General features: G+C 31.1%; 4 protein-coding genes across 5 annotated transcripts; 1 reads left to right on the forward strand and 3 right to left on the reverse strand.

The window, feature by feature from the left end:
• Positions 1 to 777: 777 nt before the first annotated feature.
• LOC126682469 (galactoside 2-alpha-L-fucosyltransferase-like) lies at positions 778 to 3,006 on the forward strand. The gene is made up of 3 exons (XM_050378180.1): positions 778 to 954; positions 1,067 to 1,228; positions 1,357 to 3,006. The coding sequence occupies exons 2-3, from the start codon at positions 1,084 to 1,086 to the stop codon at positions 2,973 to 2,975; spliced, it is 1,764 nt and encodes a 587-aa protein (XP_050234137.1). The 5' UTR covers positions 778 to 954; positions 1,067 to 1,083; the 3' UTR covers positions 2,976 to 3,006.
• A 712-nt stretch (positions 3,007 to 3,718) lies between these two features.
• On the reverse strand, positions 3,719 to 6,909 carry LOC126682100 (uncharacterized). The gene is made up of 2 exons (XM_050377660.2): positions 6,734 to 6,909; positions 3,719 to 5,739 (listed from the first exon to the last, which is right to left on the reverse strand). The coding sequence occupies exon 2, from the start codon at positions 5,719 to 5,721 to the stop codon at positions 3,805 to 3,807; it is 1,917 nt and encodes a 638-aa protein (XP_050233617.1). The 5' UTR covers positions 5,722 to 5,739; positions 6,734 to 6,909; the 3' UTR covers positions 3,719 to 3,804.
• Positions 6,910 to 12,266: 5,357 nt separating this feature from the next.
• Positions 12,267 to 16,182, reverse strand: LOC126679824 (uncharacterized). Of its 2 annotated transcripts, XM_050374829.1 has the most exons (10): positions 15,926 to 16,182; positions 15,798 to 15,852; positions 15,662 to 15,697; positions 15,489 to 15,533; positions 14,985 to 15,068; positions 14,785 to 14,850; positions 14,569 to 14,607; positions 14,151 to 14,250; positions 13,464 to 13,614; positions 12,267 to 12,785 (listed from the first exon to the last, which is right to left on the reverse strand). In XM_050374829.1, the coding sequence occupies exons 1-10, from the start codon at positions 16,177 to 16,179 to the stop codon at positions 12,761 to 12,763; spliced, it is 855 nt and encodes a 284-aa protein (XP_050230786.1). In that variant the 5' UTR covers positions 16,180 to 16,182; the 3' UTR covers positions 12,267 to 12,760. The 2 variants fall into 2 exon arrangements, with proteins under 2 accessions (XP_050230786.1, XP_050230787.1); XM_050374830.1 differs by lacking the exon at positions 14,569 to 14,607.
• Positions 16,183 to 17,268: 1,086 nt separating this feature from the next.
• LOC130015511 (zinc finger protein 3-like) lies at positions 17,269 to 18,123 on the reverse strand. Its single transcript, XM_056105824.1, has one exon. It carries the CDS (start codon positions 18,121 to 18,123, stop codon positions 17,269 to 17,271), a length of 855 nt encoding a protein of 284 aa, XP_055961799.1.
• Between the last annotated feature and the right edge of the window lie 285 nt (positions 18,124 to 18,408).

Below are 18,408 nucleotides of genomic sequence, written 5' to 3' on the forward strand. Positions count from 1 at the left end.
AATAAATGCAAATTTCGTTGCCTATTTATTCCTGAGTTTAGATAGAATCATAAAATAACTAAAATTTGGCTAATATTAATAACTTGTGGCGTACTTATTGGAGCTTAAGATGGTCTTTGTTGGGATGTGGGCATCAGCTGTTCATGTACAGATGAATCTTGTCAATATGGATTATAATCCGAAAATGGAGGAAGAAATTGATGGAAACAAATGAATATATATTATGTACGTCCGTAGAGATTACGTTAATTTCTCTTCATATTCATCAATCTCCATGAAAGATCTATATATTATACTAGTATATGTATATATTCACATTGACTTGAGTGTTCATTGGCAATGCCATTTAATTATTTTTAATCTTTTATTTCTGTCAACTCCAAAACAAAAAAAAACAATTATTAATAACATGAGAAGGTGCTATTACTTATTTTTATGGAGTATTAAAGATGAGAGTATAATACATTGGGTGTGCATTCGGTTTAATCCGAACTGAACAGACTCATTTATCAAATCAAACTGAATTTATAAATAAATAAAAAATTCAAATGGAACCGAATCAGTCAATTCGGTTTGCACTAAAATGCACCTGGAATTTTTTTATGTCTAAAATCAAACCAAATTAAAAAAATTAAATTTGTAGATGGTATTAATCAAGCCGAATTTATCAATTCGGTTTGGTTCAGTTTTTGTACATCCCAAGTTATACATATATTTTTTTTCATAAAGAAGAAATTAAGTTCTTGAAATAAGACAATAATAGTATTTTTAATCTGAACAATAAAAAGGAAAGAAATTCAGATTGAAAGAATTTTACTCAACTTCCTAATCTGCATCTAATAATTTGCATTATAGTAAAAAGTAATGCACTACAACCTTACAAAAATCTTCCCTTCAATTCATAATAACAGGTTGATCATGGCTTGATGAACTCATAATAAGGAGAAAAATAAGGTTTGTTCTTACAAAAACTCAACTTATTCACAAGTTCATGCAAATTTTTTGTTTCTGGTTTTTTTTAATGAATTTGTAAACCTCAATTTAATAAATTTTAATATGTTTACAGGTAGAGACATAAAAGCCATGGAGATGTTTCAGATCAACAGGGAAAACTGGGGTTTCGATTACAAGAAATTCACAACTGTGATTTTCATAGTTCTTCCTGTATCCATTATGGCTTCGATGTTGTATTGGAACTTACCTTTTGATCAAAGCCGCGTCTTTGAAGGTATGAAATTCAACTCGAAACTCTATATTTATAACTTCCTTTTATGAAAAATAGTGTTCTGCTATTTTTTGGGTTTATCGTTTTCATTTCTGTGCTACATAGAATTCATTTTTGCAATCCATATGCAGCTACAAGTAATAATTCCATTGTTCCTACAAGCAGTCCTGAAAGTCAGATTCTTCAGAATCAAACTCTTGATTCCAGAACTGAGGCTGTTTCACATTCAAAAAACGCTTCACCAGGATCTGACAGAAATCCTGATGGTGAAATGCTAAATACAACTACATATCCTGGAATTGGAAATGTGTCATGTTCAAGAAATTGTTCTTCTCAGCTTACAAATGACAAATTGATTGATGAAGTAATAATACCTTCAGGATTCGACGAAAAAGCCTGTTTAAGCAGATATGAATCAGTCATGTATCGGAAAAATTCACCCCACAAACCCTCAGCTTATCTCCTGTCGAAACTACGAAACTACGAAAAACTTCATAAAACCTGTGGACCTGACACAAAATCCTACAACAGAACACTAAAAAGACTTAATCAGAATCGAACAAGCAAACGCAGCCTGAAGTGTAATTACATCATCTGGATACCGGCAAACGGATTGGGAAACAGAATAGTAAGCATGGCTTCGACTTTCCTTTACGCTCTCTTAACAAACCGGGTTCTTCTCGTTGATCACGGAACGGACATGGCTGATCTTTTCTGCGAGCCATTTCCTGACACATCATGGTTATTGCCTAACCACTTTCCTGTCAGGAATCACGGACACATAAGGTATAGTCGTAGTTTCGGAAGCATCAATACGTCAACAGATTCGCCTCCATCGCATCTATATCTGAATCTAGATCACAGTAATTATGATCTCGACAAGAAGCTATTCTACTGCGATAAAACCGAACCTTTCCTCAGGAAAATCAACTGGTTATTTCTGTTATCAGACCAATATTTCGCACCGTATTTCTTCATGTCAAAATCTTACAAGGAAGAGGTAAGTAAATTATTTCCTGAAAAGGAAACTATTTTTTATCACTTGGGGCATTATCTTTTCAATCCATCAAATCAAGCATGGGGTTTAATAACAAGATTCTATGATGCATACCTAGCCAAGGCAGATCAAAGACTTGGAATCCAAGTAAGAGTATTCAACCCTAAAACTACTCCTCTTCAGACAGTTTTAGATCAAGTATTAGCTTGTACATTAAAGGAAAAACTACTACCAAAAGTACTGAAAACCCAAAAACCTGAAGCTCACACCCAATACAGAAACAAAAAATCAAAGGCTATTTTAGTAACATCATTATATTCATCATTTTATGGAAATTTAAGTGATATGTATTGGACAAAAGCAACAGAAACAGATGAAATAATTGGAGTATACCAACCAAGTCATGAAGGGTACCAACATTTTAGTGATAATATGCATAATATGAAGGCATGGGCTGAAATTTATCTTTTAAGTTTAAGTGATGTTTTAGTTACAAGTGGTTGGTCTACATTTGGATATGTTGCTCAAGGTTTAGGAGGTTTGAAGCCATGGATTTTGTTTAAGATAGATGGTGATAAATTACCAAATCCTCCTTGTACAAGAGATTTGTCTATGGAGCCTTGTTTTCATGTTCCCCCAACTTATAATTGTCAAGAAGAGGGGAAAGTTTTTGATGCTTCTATTGTTTTTTCTTCTTTTAAACATTGTTTAGATCTTAGTTGGGGAATCAAGCTGGTTTCTAATCATGATTAACTTAAATAGAATAAATAAAGCGTTGTCTGTAGATTTGATTTGATTTTTATTATAATAAATATTTTTTGTCAATTTATTATAATTCGATGGATTATAATGTGCAGGAGAACTATATATGAAACGAGAAACACTAAAATAAAACATAACGAAAGAACATTATATTTTGAGTTAATATGTGGTTTTTTAATTTAGTCACAATTTATAAAAAGTGTCAATTTTATACACCAATAATAAATCAACACATGTTACATAGAATAATTTTATATCTAAAACAAAAAACATATAAACACCTTTGAAAATAAAATTTTGTTTGCACCATAACTTTAGATCTAATTAAAAAAAACTTAACTTCCCCTAAATTTCCCCCATCCCTACCCTCTACCGCCACTGCTACCACCACCAATAATGCTATTATTGGGAGCGCTGGTATAGCAGCTGTTTATGCCTTCATGCTGCTTCAGTGTTAGCAAAAAAATACAATTTAATCATGGGATTCCCAACTGTGATTCACATTTTAAAAGTTTTTTTTTTCATTTGCCCACAAAACTGTGGCTCACTCAACTTTAAGAATTAGCTCTCAATTGGGTGGTTAATGATGTTTTTCTGTCATCGAAGTACCCAAATTTCCAACTCTCGTATAGAAGCCACCCTTCTTACGAGAGGTAGGTAGGTGCCAATTAAACCAAGAAAGCAAAACACGCAGAAAATCAAACATAGTACTGACGAAAAGGAAAATCATTAAATGACAGAAACAAGTAAATGCATTTACCACTGAACCATAAACAACCATTTAAAATTCATTTCCCATTCCGATGCACAAACCCTAGCTCTAAGGAAGTGGAGAATTCACAAACTGCCTAGGCAAACTAAATATATCGTTCTCCGCAAAAGGAGATGTCCACTCATGTAATCCAGCAGAAGAAGCCGTTTCTTTACCTGCCCCACCATTCCGGAACCCTGACATGCGGGAATTATTCATACTGTTCATCCTTGCCCCGGGTGTATTCCTCAACATCGAAGAAATACCTAGCCACAACCCGTTAGGCTTGCCAGCCGCTACATTTGAATCCAAACTCCAATCTATAGAGGTGTAGTCCACCTGCGTCGAGCCTCCGGTATTCCAGTCCACATGTGATGATGTACCGAAAGTTCCTGCCGACCTCACACCAGTAAACAGGCCAAGCGAGGAGGGAGCTGCTAGTGAAGGCGAAGATGTATTCATTGAGCCATATGAACTGTGAGGCTCATATGGAACTGCACGAGGGTAAGTATTACCCATTGTGCTCCAAGAACCTCCTAACCCTACCGATGATGTAGAATCCACTGGGCCATTTAAAGGATACGGGCTTTCTTTAAACGATGCCGGATGGTAGAATTGCTCAGGATACTGATTTACAAAGCCAAGGGCGCCGATGCTCTGATTCGGAAGTAACTTCCCGTTAGACCTTGTATTTTCAATTCCTGGTATATTATTTGAGTACCATCCAGCTGTTACAGCAGGAGAGGCAGTAATGCTAGGGACTTGGTTTTGCTTGGAATTAATAGATTGCGGACGCTGCATCATCACTACTGGTTCCCTCGGTATTTGCTGATGACTTTTCACATTATTTCCAGAAACACCAGGCCGGGCTTCCAATTTTGATAAGGGGGCTGTCACTTCCATAGATGATGGCATAGCTACTGATGCAACGGAAGAGCTTAATCCTGCTATCCACCTCTTTTCCGCAAGAGGCTTAGGCTGATTCAAAGATTGCAGATTACGAGTCCCAGGTTCTAAACCAGCTGTAGTCACTGGAATTGCTGATTTGGTAAAGTTAAAATCCCGTTCATTTCTTCTCTGTTGTATTGTAATTGAAGCTGGTGTCCCAGGCTTTTCTTGTGTTCTCTTCATAGTATAGCCATTAACATTCTCCTCGGGATTTGGAAGAGTGACTGGTGTGTCCTGCTTTTGTTCATGTAAGCTCTCTTCTGCCATAACAAGATCACCTTTACAGGCAATAACAGCTCTTTCCACCTCCTGCTTTGAGCATTTGTAACCCACCTCCATTGCCGAGATCCGAGAAAGCTCATCACTAATATCTATTTTTAAATTATTACTACTTCCAGGTTTAGTATCCTTGTTACGAGCTTCCTCTTCATTCCCTTCAAAGAGCCAATTTACTGATTGCTCTAGCTTTCCCTCATTCATAACAAGGGCCAAAGTTGCCTGCTCATTAGAAAATCCCATTGCGACAAGCTGCTGCGAGAGAGATTCTAGTTTCCTGGACATCAGCAATTCTATGCAACGGTCATGCAACTCTTGAGCCCGCCTCTCTCTCTGACGCTGATGCTTCTTCTCATTCTTTAACCGAATCTTTTCTCTCTTCTCATTGTCTAATCCGGATAAAGTTTCCTGCCGAGAAGAATTGGATATCTTCTCTTTTAAATCTTCCGATTCACCAGAGCAACTGCCATTATTTGAAACTGAATCATACTCAGAAACAGTTCCATGTGGACTATTAGAATGCTCATCAGTGTCATCTATATTTCTAAAACGACCATTGTCATGAAAAGGTGGAGAAGAAGCTCCAGATGGTATCTCTAGAGTATGAAATGTCCCAGATATGGGATTGTAAGCACTCGCTGGAGTACCACTTGCATTGTTGGAAGACCCAGAAGACTTAGAAGATGTCTTCTGCTGTTCCTTGGAAGCCATTTCAGGGGCTTTATCTTTTGACTTACTCTTGGATTTCAATGCTGGAGACATATTTTCACTAGTATGATCCTGCGGATAACACACATGAAAAGAAGCAATAATTAAACAGAGAAGCAGTAATGAATAAACGGGGAATGGAACATGACAGACATGATAGCTCAAATTCTTACAGAAAAACACGGAAGACAATTGATAACAACAAACCATACCAAAAACAGCCATAACATTTTAGCTAAAAAGTAACACATTTATCGATACAAACAAATGATAATTTGTAAGTTTATCATATGATAAACGATGCAGAATTCACGTACAAAACAAACGCCAATAAAGCAACATATCAATGCAAATTACTACCCTTCAATTAACAGAAGAAGTATGATGCTTTAGCTAATTTATGCCACTATATATACTAACAAGACAGCAACATTCCGCAACCAATTTAAGCAACTTGTTGATACAAACAATTTCCCACATATAATGTCAAAAAGAAATCTCAAATTCTGTACTAAAAAACCTTAATGCGTTTTCAATGTCAACTCTCTTTAAAATACAAAAGAAAAATCCCCCAAAAGACAATAATCAAAAATACAACGACACTTTCAATCGAATTAATTACTGTGCGATAATCAAAATTTAAATCGCATTGCACATCCAATTTATATCAAATTGATTTATATCAAATCGTTATAAATCAAAGTTTGAAGCGTTCACAAAATTTCAACCTAAATCACAATGCGAAACCAAAATTCCCTTAAAATTAAGAAACCCAAAACCATTACACAAATTAAAATTCCCAAATACCAACAGAGTCAAATAAAATTAACCCCAAAAAAATACGTTTCGATCTTAAAATAAATAAAAAACCTAAATTACACATCCGCATAAACAAAACATAAAACTAAAAAACAATTAATCACGAAACAAACATAAGCCCAGGAAATTACAACCAAATCTAACCTAAAAAACAAAATTCAACAAGCAAAATTGACATTCAAAATCAAAATAAAGCAGATCTAAATTTAATTTTAGATTACAAAAGAAGAAGCAGATCTACACAAACCTGGTCGATTTTCCGATAATATTTCGTAATAATTTTTCGATTAATCTTCTTCTCTGTTCTCTTGTTGTTTGTTTTCTTTAATAAAAGAAAAAAAAATTAAATGGTTTAATTGGTTTGGTATTTGTATGCTTCCTTATCGTGCGCAAGCCTTATTATTAGGTTTCGGTTAAATGTATGATTTGAGTTCCGTTTCTTATCCTTTTTTTTTTATTTTGTTTTTGTTTTTTGCTAGTATAATTTTTGTGTTTTTTTATCCTTAAAAGTCATGGAAACTTGTTTTTTATCCTCTTCTTATAATTTTTTTATTAAAAAAATAAATGAAAATCTGAACGTTATTAGTAGAGTCAGGATAAGTACAAAAATATACTATAACTCAATTTTTATTTTTATTTTGAAATCTATAATTCAAATTTTTAGTTATGATTAAGTTGTTAATTGTTGAATTATAAGTTGATGTAAGGAAAGCGGAATTTTCTAGTATCTTTTATGATAATCAACTTGTGAAAAAAAAAATTAAGTTAGCAACTGTGGAATAAATCCTATTTTAGAAGTTGAACATAAGGTTGAATGCAAATTGAATAAATTTTGAAGTTGAATATAACAGGCAAAAAGAATTGAACATAAATTATAAAATATATATCTAGAAGTTACATACAAATTAAAATATAATATTAGCGTAGTTTATAATTAAGGTTTACTGTAAATAAATTCACCAATTTTGCTCTAATTTGCAATTAAAACATAAATTTTAAAATTTGGCAATGTCATCAATGAAATTTGTAATTTTGGCAAATCAATACATCTATATTTTTTCAGGACATTTTTGCTAAGTCGGAAGCCGAAATTGCCATATATATTGACATAATAGATTTCAGTATTTTCCACGTAATTTAATATATCGTAAATTAAATCACAATTTTTAGTGCAATTTGCAATTACAACACTAACTTAAAATTTCATCAACTTTTATTTTTTTTTTTAAATGGAAAAACCGTTTACTTTTCAACGTGTCAGTCTATCTGGCAATATCAGCTTCCACCTCGGCAGATTGTATCGAAAAATGAACAGTATTTTGATCTTCCAAAAATAAAAATTGATACCTGACACTGTTAAATTTTAAAATTTATACTGTAATTGCAAATTATTTTACAATTCGTGATTTAATTTGTAATAACTCTTATAATTGCGATACAAACTTTCAATCTTTATAATATCAAAGATGAAATATTAATAGAGATGGAAATTAGGGTAGAGAGAAGGCCGTTGAAAAAAAAAAGCCAACGCGCCTCCTGAACTTGTGACATTGGATTACTTAATTCAATTTTTATTTTTTTTAGCAACTAATTTCAAAAAAAATTATTTTTGGATCAGATTATTCTATAATTGTATTTTTAAAATGCATGAAATACAAATCAGATGTGAAGGATGCGAAAAAGAAATTAAAAAATTTCCTAATTATTACAATAAAATTATTTTAAAGTCACACTTGGTTCAAAAGAGTATAATACTTCCCGGGAAGTTAATTATTAAGAAAGTTAGTGTGGAGGAAATTAATATTTTTAGTAACTTCCCGGAATTGCATTTTACTTTTAATTAATTAAAATATAAAAACAATATTACCCTCAATAACTAAATTAACTAATTAAATATAGAGTTATAATCGTATTTTAATTAACTTAATTAGGCAAGTAAAATTTACTTAGATTTTAATAGGGAAGTCATTTTTCTAATTAAAGGGAAGTCAACCCTTTAACTTTCTGGAAAGTAGATTGACAAAGATGAACCAAGTAAGAAAAATATTCTATTTCTCGGAAAGTTAAATTTCCTTAATGAATTTATCCTAATCAAATGAGGTTTAAATTTATTTTTTATAATAAAAATATAAATTATAAAATAATCTGATAAAAATGAAGAATTTTAGAGTTAATCTATATCTATATCTATACTATATATAAAAGCACGGATGGGGGGGACAGGCAAATTTACCGAATGATCCTTTTTAATTAATTAAAATAAAGGTTTTATAGTCATTAACTAATTAGTTATTTAACTAATCACTAAATATATATTACAATCAAAATCCTAATTGGAATAGATAGTTAAATTGTCCCCTATTTAATTTTTGGGCCGGAACGTTGCTAATTTAGTATGGAAAAAATAGCTAAATTATCTCCAAATTAGTAGGAATAGAGCTGCCTTTTAATTTGATTGAAGTTGAACTATAAAATTTAATTGGAGTAAGGAATCTAGAGATATTTATCAAATAGTAAACATCCTATTTAGAGTTAAACACTTATCTAAATTGACATTGCTTTTTCGGCACTATCAATATTATATCAAACTTGCTTTTAATACTTAATTAAAAAGTTTGAAAATTACTAACGTGGAATACATTAGACAATTAAAGTTTAAATTATACTATTATAAAATAAAACAAAATAAAATTCAAGTTAAACTATGAACATAGGTAATTAGCAATTCTTATCTATCTGTTTTATTATACAGTTTTATGTAAATATTAAATTATTACGTTTTCCGGTAATATTAGAGGCTGAACGGATAAGGAATGCGAAGAAATTGAAGTAAAAAGTATACCAAGAACCTGCATTCAGAAATTTCTTTGAATGTCTATACTATATAATATCCTAACATAGAAGAAAGTCAACAAAAACACATATTTAAGTTATATAACTCCAAAAAATAGGCCAAACCTTTTTTTTTTCCATTTATGAACAAACATTTTAATTTTATCAATATTTTTGAAATAAATTATTAATTAATTTAATATAAAATATTGTAATTACTACTATAATAGTGTTTTTATAAATCTACACAACCAACATGTTTATGATTCCATAAATTACAGTACTACAAACTACCGAAAGAACTGTGTAATAGTAAATCTTTTAGATCGAATTATTGTGAGGTTCAATATTTATTACAATTACATTTCCGTCCTTCCTATTTAAACTCAAACAATATAAGTCTTTTTTCTAAATTTATATAAAGTAAGAAAATTTTTACTTTATATTTTTGCTTGATTTTGTCATAAATTTATATTATGACAAATATATTAAATATAATATAATTTTATAATAAATTTAATTCAACTCATAAAATATTTTATAATCAAACAAAAAAATTCAAACTAATGTATGATTATAAATAAAACGCATTGAATTTTTTAAAAAAAATTATAAGTTAACGTTATTGACCTCAATTAATTTTTAAAATTAATAAATGAAAAAGGAGTATTCTATTTATTTCTAACAAAATCTAATTAACTGAATATTAATTATAAATAAAATATGTTGTTGTAATTATGATAAATTTAATTAATACTATGAACGAGTCACTTACGAGCCACGTGCAAAGCACGTAAAGTGAAACTAATTATTTAAAAAAGATAAAAATCAAATTAAATAATTTTATGTAACAAGTTCAGGAGACGTATTCACCTTTGTTTGAATGCCGTTAGGATCCCAGTAAACTGTCCGAAACTCGGCCACCTACTTAGAGTAGAATCACCTTCTTGCAGTTTTACCAAAATTACTCTCCACTTCCAATTAAACTTTTGAATTTTTTTTATTTTCAAATAAGTGCATGAATTATTAAACATGTAAATTATTTTTAACTCTTAAACTTATTTTTATTTCAATAAATCTATCCTAAAAGTATCTAGATTAAATTATTAATTTATTTGAAATTAAGTAATTTTTTTATAAATAAATTATTTAAGAAAATTAAAAAATTAAAGCCATAAAAATTTAAAATATATAATAGTTGTTAAAATTTGTTATAAATTATGTAAAAAAATTATTAAAATAAAATAAATATCATTCAGTCAATCAATACTTTAACCCATTTATTAACTAGTTTATTCGGAAGAATTTGGATCAATTAAACCAAAAAATTCATTTTAATAAAGAAAAAAATATTTGTTAACATTAATCTATCAAACCGGTTGAATTGATCCAACTGTTTAGATATTAAATCAATTTATGTTAAAAAATATTTAATATTATGAGATTATTATAAATTTAGTTATTGTTATAATATTTATTTTAATTGATGTCATTTAAATTTCTTTTTTAATGCTCAATAAAGTTACTATTTCATATAAAAGAATTATATAAATATTTTTTAAATTAGACATTTAATAGTAATTCTTAACCAAATAAGTTTTATTATTTTATAGTATCTATATTTTGATTTTGATTACTATACAAATTAAATATTATAGTCACCGATCTACAATACATCATACACCAAACGAGTTAAAGCTAACGAAATTTTCATTAACTCGCCAAAAATGATGACAATGTCAATTGTTAAATTTAGAGAATAAAATCTATGACTTGTTTAAAATAAAAAAAAAATTAGAGCTAAAAAAATAAATTTTAGAGCTTAAAAAATAAAATCTTTGACAATTTATGGCCTCGTATAGAAATAAAATAAATTCAAAAGCCATATTTAAAATTATGTTTTATAATAACTTAACCAATGCAATTTTTTAATTATGTCAACTGATAAAAAACAAATATAAAATTAGATTTCAGAAAGAAAGATGGAATTGATTTGTAGGAGTTCAAATGAGAACTAGGGAATAAGATCAATCAGCAAAAATAACTCGGAGATAATTAAAAATATAATACTACAATAATTGTTTACAAATTGAGAACTGACCGACAATCCACAGATGTCCTTATGGTGTGATAAATCAAAGATCTTTCCAATTATAGAATTTAATTAAAATAATTTGACCAAATATAAATTAATTAATATACAGATTAAGGATTCAGACAGCTGGCAAAAATTGATGGCTAGACACCCAGTAACCATACAACTTTTTCATTGACTTGTACTGATATGACACAGTTCAAAAACCTCTGCTTTTTCTTACCAAGATAATGACATTGTTTCTTTGCTTGAACATGAACTAAAATTGTACTTTTTCTTAAAATCAAACCACATTTATAAGGATATCAAAGTTCAAACTGAACCAAATGAATCAGTTCTAATAATTTTCAGTTTGGTTTGGTTTGCACTAACATTTAACTGCAACTTTTTATAACCAAAGCCGAATCAAACTGGAAAACTTAAAAAAATTATACTGTCAAACCAAACAAAACCGAAAGAATTTTCTAGTTAGGTTCATTGGTCGGTTTTTGACTTAAATGGCAATTTACCCCTTCAACTTGTAAGCAATGGGCAATTAACACATAAATTAACTTTGTGGACAAATTAGTCACAAACTTGTTGATTATGGACAATTAACCTCATTTTGGCAATTTGTCCCCTCAACTTGTAAGCTAATTGTTCCTTAAATTGACAATTTGCCCTCTCAACTTGTAATCTAATTTGCCAAAATGGGGTTAATTGCCCATAATTACCAAATCCGTGACTAGTTTGCTCACAAAGTTAACTTATGTGTTAATTACTCATTGCTTAGAAGTTGAGGGGAAATTGCCACTTAAGTCGTCGGTTTTGGTTCCAACTTTTGCACACCCCTATCACCACATGACTATCAAAATAACAAATATGAACATTTCCATTCAATATTCTTTTTGTACAAAACAAAATTCCTTTCGGGTGGCTGCTTCTGAATAACTTTCATGATTCATCTACTTAATCTGATCCATAAGCATCCCTAACATTATTCAAAATTTTCTTTCACCTTCTAGACAGGCACCAGACTCCATATATGAACAAGTACTGATAAGAAAAGTTTTGGAATGGAAATAACTGTACCCCGTTTTATCTTTGTTGGATTGTGCATAGCCGAGCTCACAACTTTTCGGAAGTTCTGTAGACAAGGATCTGCAACTCACCGGAGTTTCCAAATGAACAAATTATCTGAAATCTGTTAAACAGTTTAGAAATATGGAATACTTCAACAAGACTTATGCGTAGGCTGTATGCAGAGATTAACCAGTCTCAGACAGGACTATGTTCCAACTGGACCTTCAATACCGTCTCACCACTTCTAAACAAGTCAGGTGTGCACAACATGTGGAAGCTGCTCAGTTAGTTTGAGGTGTTATTTTGCTTTCTGCACGACAAGACAATTCGGCAAAAATCAAAAACATAAGATTTTCAAAAGGAAAAAGAAATGAAAGCAAGATTTTGTTAAATTAACTAAGTAACATACTGTCAGAGCATATGGAGATTGATAAACTATAGCAAATGGAGATGCCTAAAATACATGTAATGAAGAAATTTGATGAAGCCAATAGAACTACAGTGCGAAGTATGATGATCAATTGTTCTTGTGACGGGGTGATTTATTAGCACAGAAATATACATTTGCCAAAAAACAGATCTATGTCATTTAGCATTTACAGATAACGAAATATATAAATTAGAAACTATGTTCTAACTAGTGTGTTTTATTGTTACTATTTTAAGCAATTGCAAATTTTGTATCATGTGATGCTCGATAAAAGAAAAACTCGTTACAGGCTCCTAGGCTAAGTAGCTTGCTTATATAAGAGAAGTCACTTTTGCAAGTACCAAACCAGATATACTACTCAATCAGTTAGGTTCCTCGCTTGATATCTAGTAACATTATGTGATGCATGTGACTGGATTGAGCACAAAACACATAGCTACTATGGAATCCGAAGACAGAAGGGAATGCCACATAATTTAGCAGACAAAATATGATTAAAGTCTAGCTAAACATGGAAAAGACGGGCAATTATATTAAACAAGCCATACTCAAACTCACCGTGCCACAGCTTTTTTGCCGTGCAAAGCAGCAAGCTCTGCAAGTTGATATATTGCATCGAATTTTTTTTGAGCCATTGCTTCTTTCTCAAATATGGCATCAGATAAAACAACCGATGATGCTCCACAGGAGATGTAGTCACCTACAGAATCTGCATTAATTTGAAATGAATTTCATTCAAAAGCAAGGAGCACCTATAGCTGGAAACAAAGGAACATTTTTTTTACTGTAGTATTAAACTGGGACCTAGGAAAGAGGAAAAAGAAGAAGCTCAATGCCCTATAAATTATACCTTTATCGAGCAATGCAATGATTACAGAATAACACAGATGAAAATACAGTACTTAATTACCATTCTTTTCAAACAAAATGGAAATGAGAATAATGCATGCTACAATTTATTATGAAGGCATAAAAACACTTCAAGAGCTGAAAGGCACCTGGCAAATGTACTCGATAATGAAAAATAAACCTCAAATTGAGGACAAGAAAGCAATCATATAAGTACAATTTCATCCTTTCTGCGATGACAGTAATGTACATATCTGTTACGCCGCAGACATGTTTTAATAAACTTATCGAGCAAGTAATGAAACTGGAAGCTTATATGCTTCAAAAATATTTTCTTTAATACCATACAAGTTTCATTAGGGGACAAGGATCACAGATTTAGTGCTCATGTCATACCTATCTTTATTCCTTGAGATGCAACCATGGGTATGTGAGCGAAAGGTTTATTTAGTGCTGATATATATCGGATACCGCCTAAAGCAGAAACTGGATAGACCTGATTCACCCAAAAGATAAAGACAAATTCCATAAGTTCTTTCATGGTCTAAACATAAACCCATCATCCACAATTTAAAGCATTTCTTAAATAATGAAAATGGACAAGAATAATAACCAATTAAACATGCAAATACATTTTTTACAAAGCGCCTAAACCAATTTAAGACTAAATGCACACATATTGGCTATTCAGATAAGTTGTTACATATTAAAGAATGAGTCTTGACATTAAACCACATCAAGTCAATGCAGCTAAGATTCTATGTTTCCTTCACTATTTCTACCAATTGCAATACCTTAAGAATAGTAAGTTCACCTTTACAATTTTAGCACCAGCATCATAAGCAGACAATATCTGTAAAAACAGGTTCTGGTTATAAAACAATAAAAATATAAAATGGCTGAAATTGTCTCATAGTCCAACACTAATAATACTACAATATGATAATAAGTCTTCCAAATTCACCATTACATAGATTATAACAGTAGCAAAATAGAATAAGAATCAAGCTTAAGTGAAGGAGTTTCTTACTTCTGTCGGTGTCATTGCACCAGGTATGTACAGAACTTCACCATCGTGGACAGCTTCCATGATACCCTAATGAGAAGCAAGCGGGTTTAGTTATATATGAGAGGAAGGTGGAGGAGAGTGCATAGAAACTCTTCATGGCTAATAACTCAGTTTAATTCAAGAACAAAAGTCATGTAATTCTAAGAATAGAAAATTTATACCTTCATCATTGCAGGACTCATGAAGAATTTAGCTCCAGCATCCTTCGCATTTATAGCATCCTCAAGACTTAAAACGGTACCAACCTGTAAAATTCATCATGACCACAAATTCCCTCAGTGATTCAGTCCACTATGAGTTTCTAAATTATATAGATAGATATAAGATGAATACTTTGTGTCTAAAGCCAGATTGCTCATATAGAAATGTAAAACATGTCAATACTAAAAGGGAAAGCATAATGCCTGCATCTTGGTGGAATTCATTGCAAACGAAACACGCTACATTTTCTGGTATGCTGACACATTCAAATCATATAAAGATATTTATATAATAACCATAATACACAAGACAGGGGCAATGCTAACGCAAATGACAAGCACCCATTCATTCCCTTTAATCTAAAAGTCCGGTAAGCTTGTCAAATAATGCACTAGTCTACTCCATAGCACATAACATAACAGAATTCGTTGAAAGAAGCAAAAGGTTTTAGAAACTAAGATTACCCCCAAGACTTTTGTAGGATGATCCTGCACCAGCTGCTGTAAAATCTGAAATCCACACCAGATATTTTTTCAAAATGACAAAAAAATACAGATAAAACTACAATTACGGCGCGTATAAGTATAACAGACAATCAAAAGCCAAAAGGAAACGACATATCAAGATTGAAAGCCACCTGAAACACACAAGGAGTGGACACCACAATCTCCAACTGCACATAAACAAAAAAAATTGAAAACAAATCCAAACCCTAACAAAACGAAGAATTATTAGGAAATTAAAAATGTCATATGAAAGAAAAAAAAACTCACCACTGAGATTCCACCTCTAAGTGCAGCAGAAGCAGCTTCATATGCAACCTCTGCACTAAATTCTCAATTCAATAAGAAATAAAAGAACTAAATCTTATCTTGAAAAGATCATTAAAAAGTCACAGTACCTATTGGCTCGAAGGCAAGCAATAACACCAGAACTCTGAATTATAGATAAGGTATTTTGGTTGATCGGAGTGATAGAAGATAGCGGAGGAGAATTGCCGCTGCTGCTGCACTTACAAACTCTAACTGTAATTCTGTTGAAATTTTTGGATGATTTTGGCGCCAAAATTGGAGGCGGTGACCGTAGTAAGGTTGCCGTCGCAGTCGCCATATCCATTCTCTCAAAACATTTTACACTTCTGCTCTGTGCGCGCATAACCATATCGTCTATTTTTTGACAAATAATCATTAAATAAAGAGGGTCATTCTGATGCTTCAACTTATGAGATAAATTTATTCAGATCAAAGTTAGTCTATTTTGACAATTTAATCCAAATTTCTTTAAAATTGAGTCAATTGAAGATAAACATATTGAAATTAGCATAAAATATCAAAAACAAATTATAAAACTTTGGAAATTAACATAATATTAAAACTATTTTTATGTTTATTTTCATATACTATAAAAATACAAGTAAACTAAAAACAAAATAATTGTAGGAAAAGCCTCCAGTTACATATAACTAATTATATTCTCTCACAATAGAGTTAATTATAAAAAAAAAGTACCATCATAAATATTTTTATCATATCTTTCTAAGTTTAATAAGAATGTGTATGAATTCTTAAAATTTTACAATTTAATGTACCGATTAAAATATTGATATAAAATTGCTAATATGATTGCTAAAATTTAAACGTCGTGTAAACCCCACGTTAAAATAGATCGTTTTACGTAAGTGCAAATCAAATGCATGACGAGATACACATATTGATATTACATTCACGTAAAACATTAATTTATTTGTTTTCAAACTCGTATTAAATCAAGAACGAAAACAAAATCTGAGTTCTCAACATCAAATGATCTAGTAATCAATGCTTAATTATATCTTCTTTGATCCTTATAATCAAATATCTTTCCTTTTTGTATTTTTATTAGATAATTTTAAATGGTTGACTCAAAAGTGACTAAAATACATAATTAAAATGAAAAATAAAATTTTGTATTTATGCACAATATAGTAAACTTACAGATTCTTTTTCTAAAGCCTAACATTAATGTATTTTTTCAATTTTGAAATTTGAAGTGCATAACCCTCTTCCTCCATGGGAAAATGCAATATTTACTTAAATACATAAAATTACATGCACGCAAAATTTAATTAATAGACTTCAATAGAGCATCAACATATATCATAAACAAATGATAATTTTCGCATTAAAAAAATCTAAATTAATTGTGAGAATAAAAAATCAATGACAAACATGTGATATTCTTTAAAAGCTAGCAAATACATAATATTTAAAGTTTTAATGACAAATCAATTCCTGATGCATCAACTTGATCTCTTGCTGGACGATCGCCTCGAGAAGGATTATCAACGATGGATGGTTTAATAATTGGCAAATTATTTGATGATGATGAAGCAAATAAATTATGTTTATTATCATCAAATCTCGGAATAGTACCAAATCCGCCATTATTAAGACCATTCAAACTCTCAACTCTTAATCTATGATGATCAATGGAAGATTGTGTATTCATCATCGCGTGCCTAGGCCAGCCGCCTTGAGCGTATCGATATCCCCCGCCAGTCGAGGACATCCACGGATAAGTCGATGGTTTTTGAATCAAAGACTCCATTCTAACCCCAAGTGATCTACTAAAAGATCCATAGAAAGGATGAGTATTTGAAAGGCTTGAATAAGGATAATATGGATAGTGACCAAAAGCACTTAAATCCATCCCTTGACGCCTTTTCGCTAGTTGACGTTCTTGTTTGTGCGCGTTTTGATGCCCTCCGAGGGCTTGAGATGTCGAAAACTCTCTCTTGCAAAAGTTGCATGGAAAAACCCTTGATTGATCGGATTGCTTCTCGCGCACGGTATTATCTTCATTAGAAGAACTGCCATTATTATTCATAGGGTTAAAAAGATTGAGTTCTAACTTTGAACTCGAACTGGACCCACGAATCGGATCTTCCCTCGACAGCTTCAAGTCGAGCAAAACACGAGAATTCGATTCGTGGGTTGTTGGAGAGATCGTCTCTTTCTTCTTCATCTTCATATCATTACTAGCTTTAGGGTTACTTCCCTCTGAAGCAGCTGATATGCTTGAGGCACCAGAGAGACATGGTTCTAGAATAATTGACTCCATTAAACAGACTAAAATTAAAGAAAACTGGCTTTTTTTTTTGGGTTTGACAAAAATTAATCAAAGATGGATGTCTTTATAACTAGGGTTTGAATATAAATAAAAAAAATATTTTTTCAAAAATGGAATAAAATCTCGTTCTAAAGTTATTATATGCATCAATTAAGCAAAATATTAATGTGATGAGAATACTTATGTCCATGCAATTATTCCTAATATATAATTTGAACTACTATGTGAACATTGTTGATTGCCCTAAAAAGGTCAAATTTCCGTAATAAAAATCCA

Source organism: Mercurialis annua, linkage group LG5, assembly GCF_937616625.2.
Source record: "Mercurialis annua linkage group LG5, ddMerAnnu1.2, whole genome shotgun sequence".
Taxonomy (NCBI): Eukaryota; Viridiplantae; Streptophyta; class Magnoliopsida; order Malpighiales; family Euphorbiaceae; genus Mercurialis; species Mercurialis annua.

Coding starts and splice junctions, on each gene's coding strand:
- LOC126682469 (XM_050378180.1), top strand. CDS start 1,084: ATGGAGATGTTTCAGATCAACAGGGAAAACTGGGGTTTCGATTACAAG. Junction 1,229..1,356: donor TCAAAGCCGCGTCTTTGAAG/GTATGAAATTCA, acceptor ATCCATATGCAG/CTACAAGTAATAATTCCATT.
- LOC126682100 (XM_050377660.2), bottom strand. CDS start 5,721: ATGTCTCCAGCATTGAAATCCAAGAGTAAGTCAAAAGATAAAGCCCCT.
- LOC130015511 (XM_056105824.1), bottom strand. CDS start 18,123: ATGGAGTCAATTATTCTAGAACCATGTCTCTCTGGTGCCTCAAGCATA.
- LOC126679824 (XM_050374829.1), bottom strand. CDS start 16,179: ATGCGCGCACAGAGCAGAAGTGTAAAATGTTTTGAGAGAATGGATATG. Junction 15,853..15,925: donor GCTTGCCTTCGAGCCAATAG/GTACTGTGACTT, acceptor TTGAGAATTTAG/TGCAGAGGTTGCATATGAAG. Junction 14,851..14,984: donor TGAGTCCTGCAATGATGAAG/GTATAAATTTTC, acceptor GCTTCTCATTAG/GGTATCATGGAAGCTGTCCA.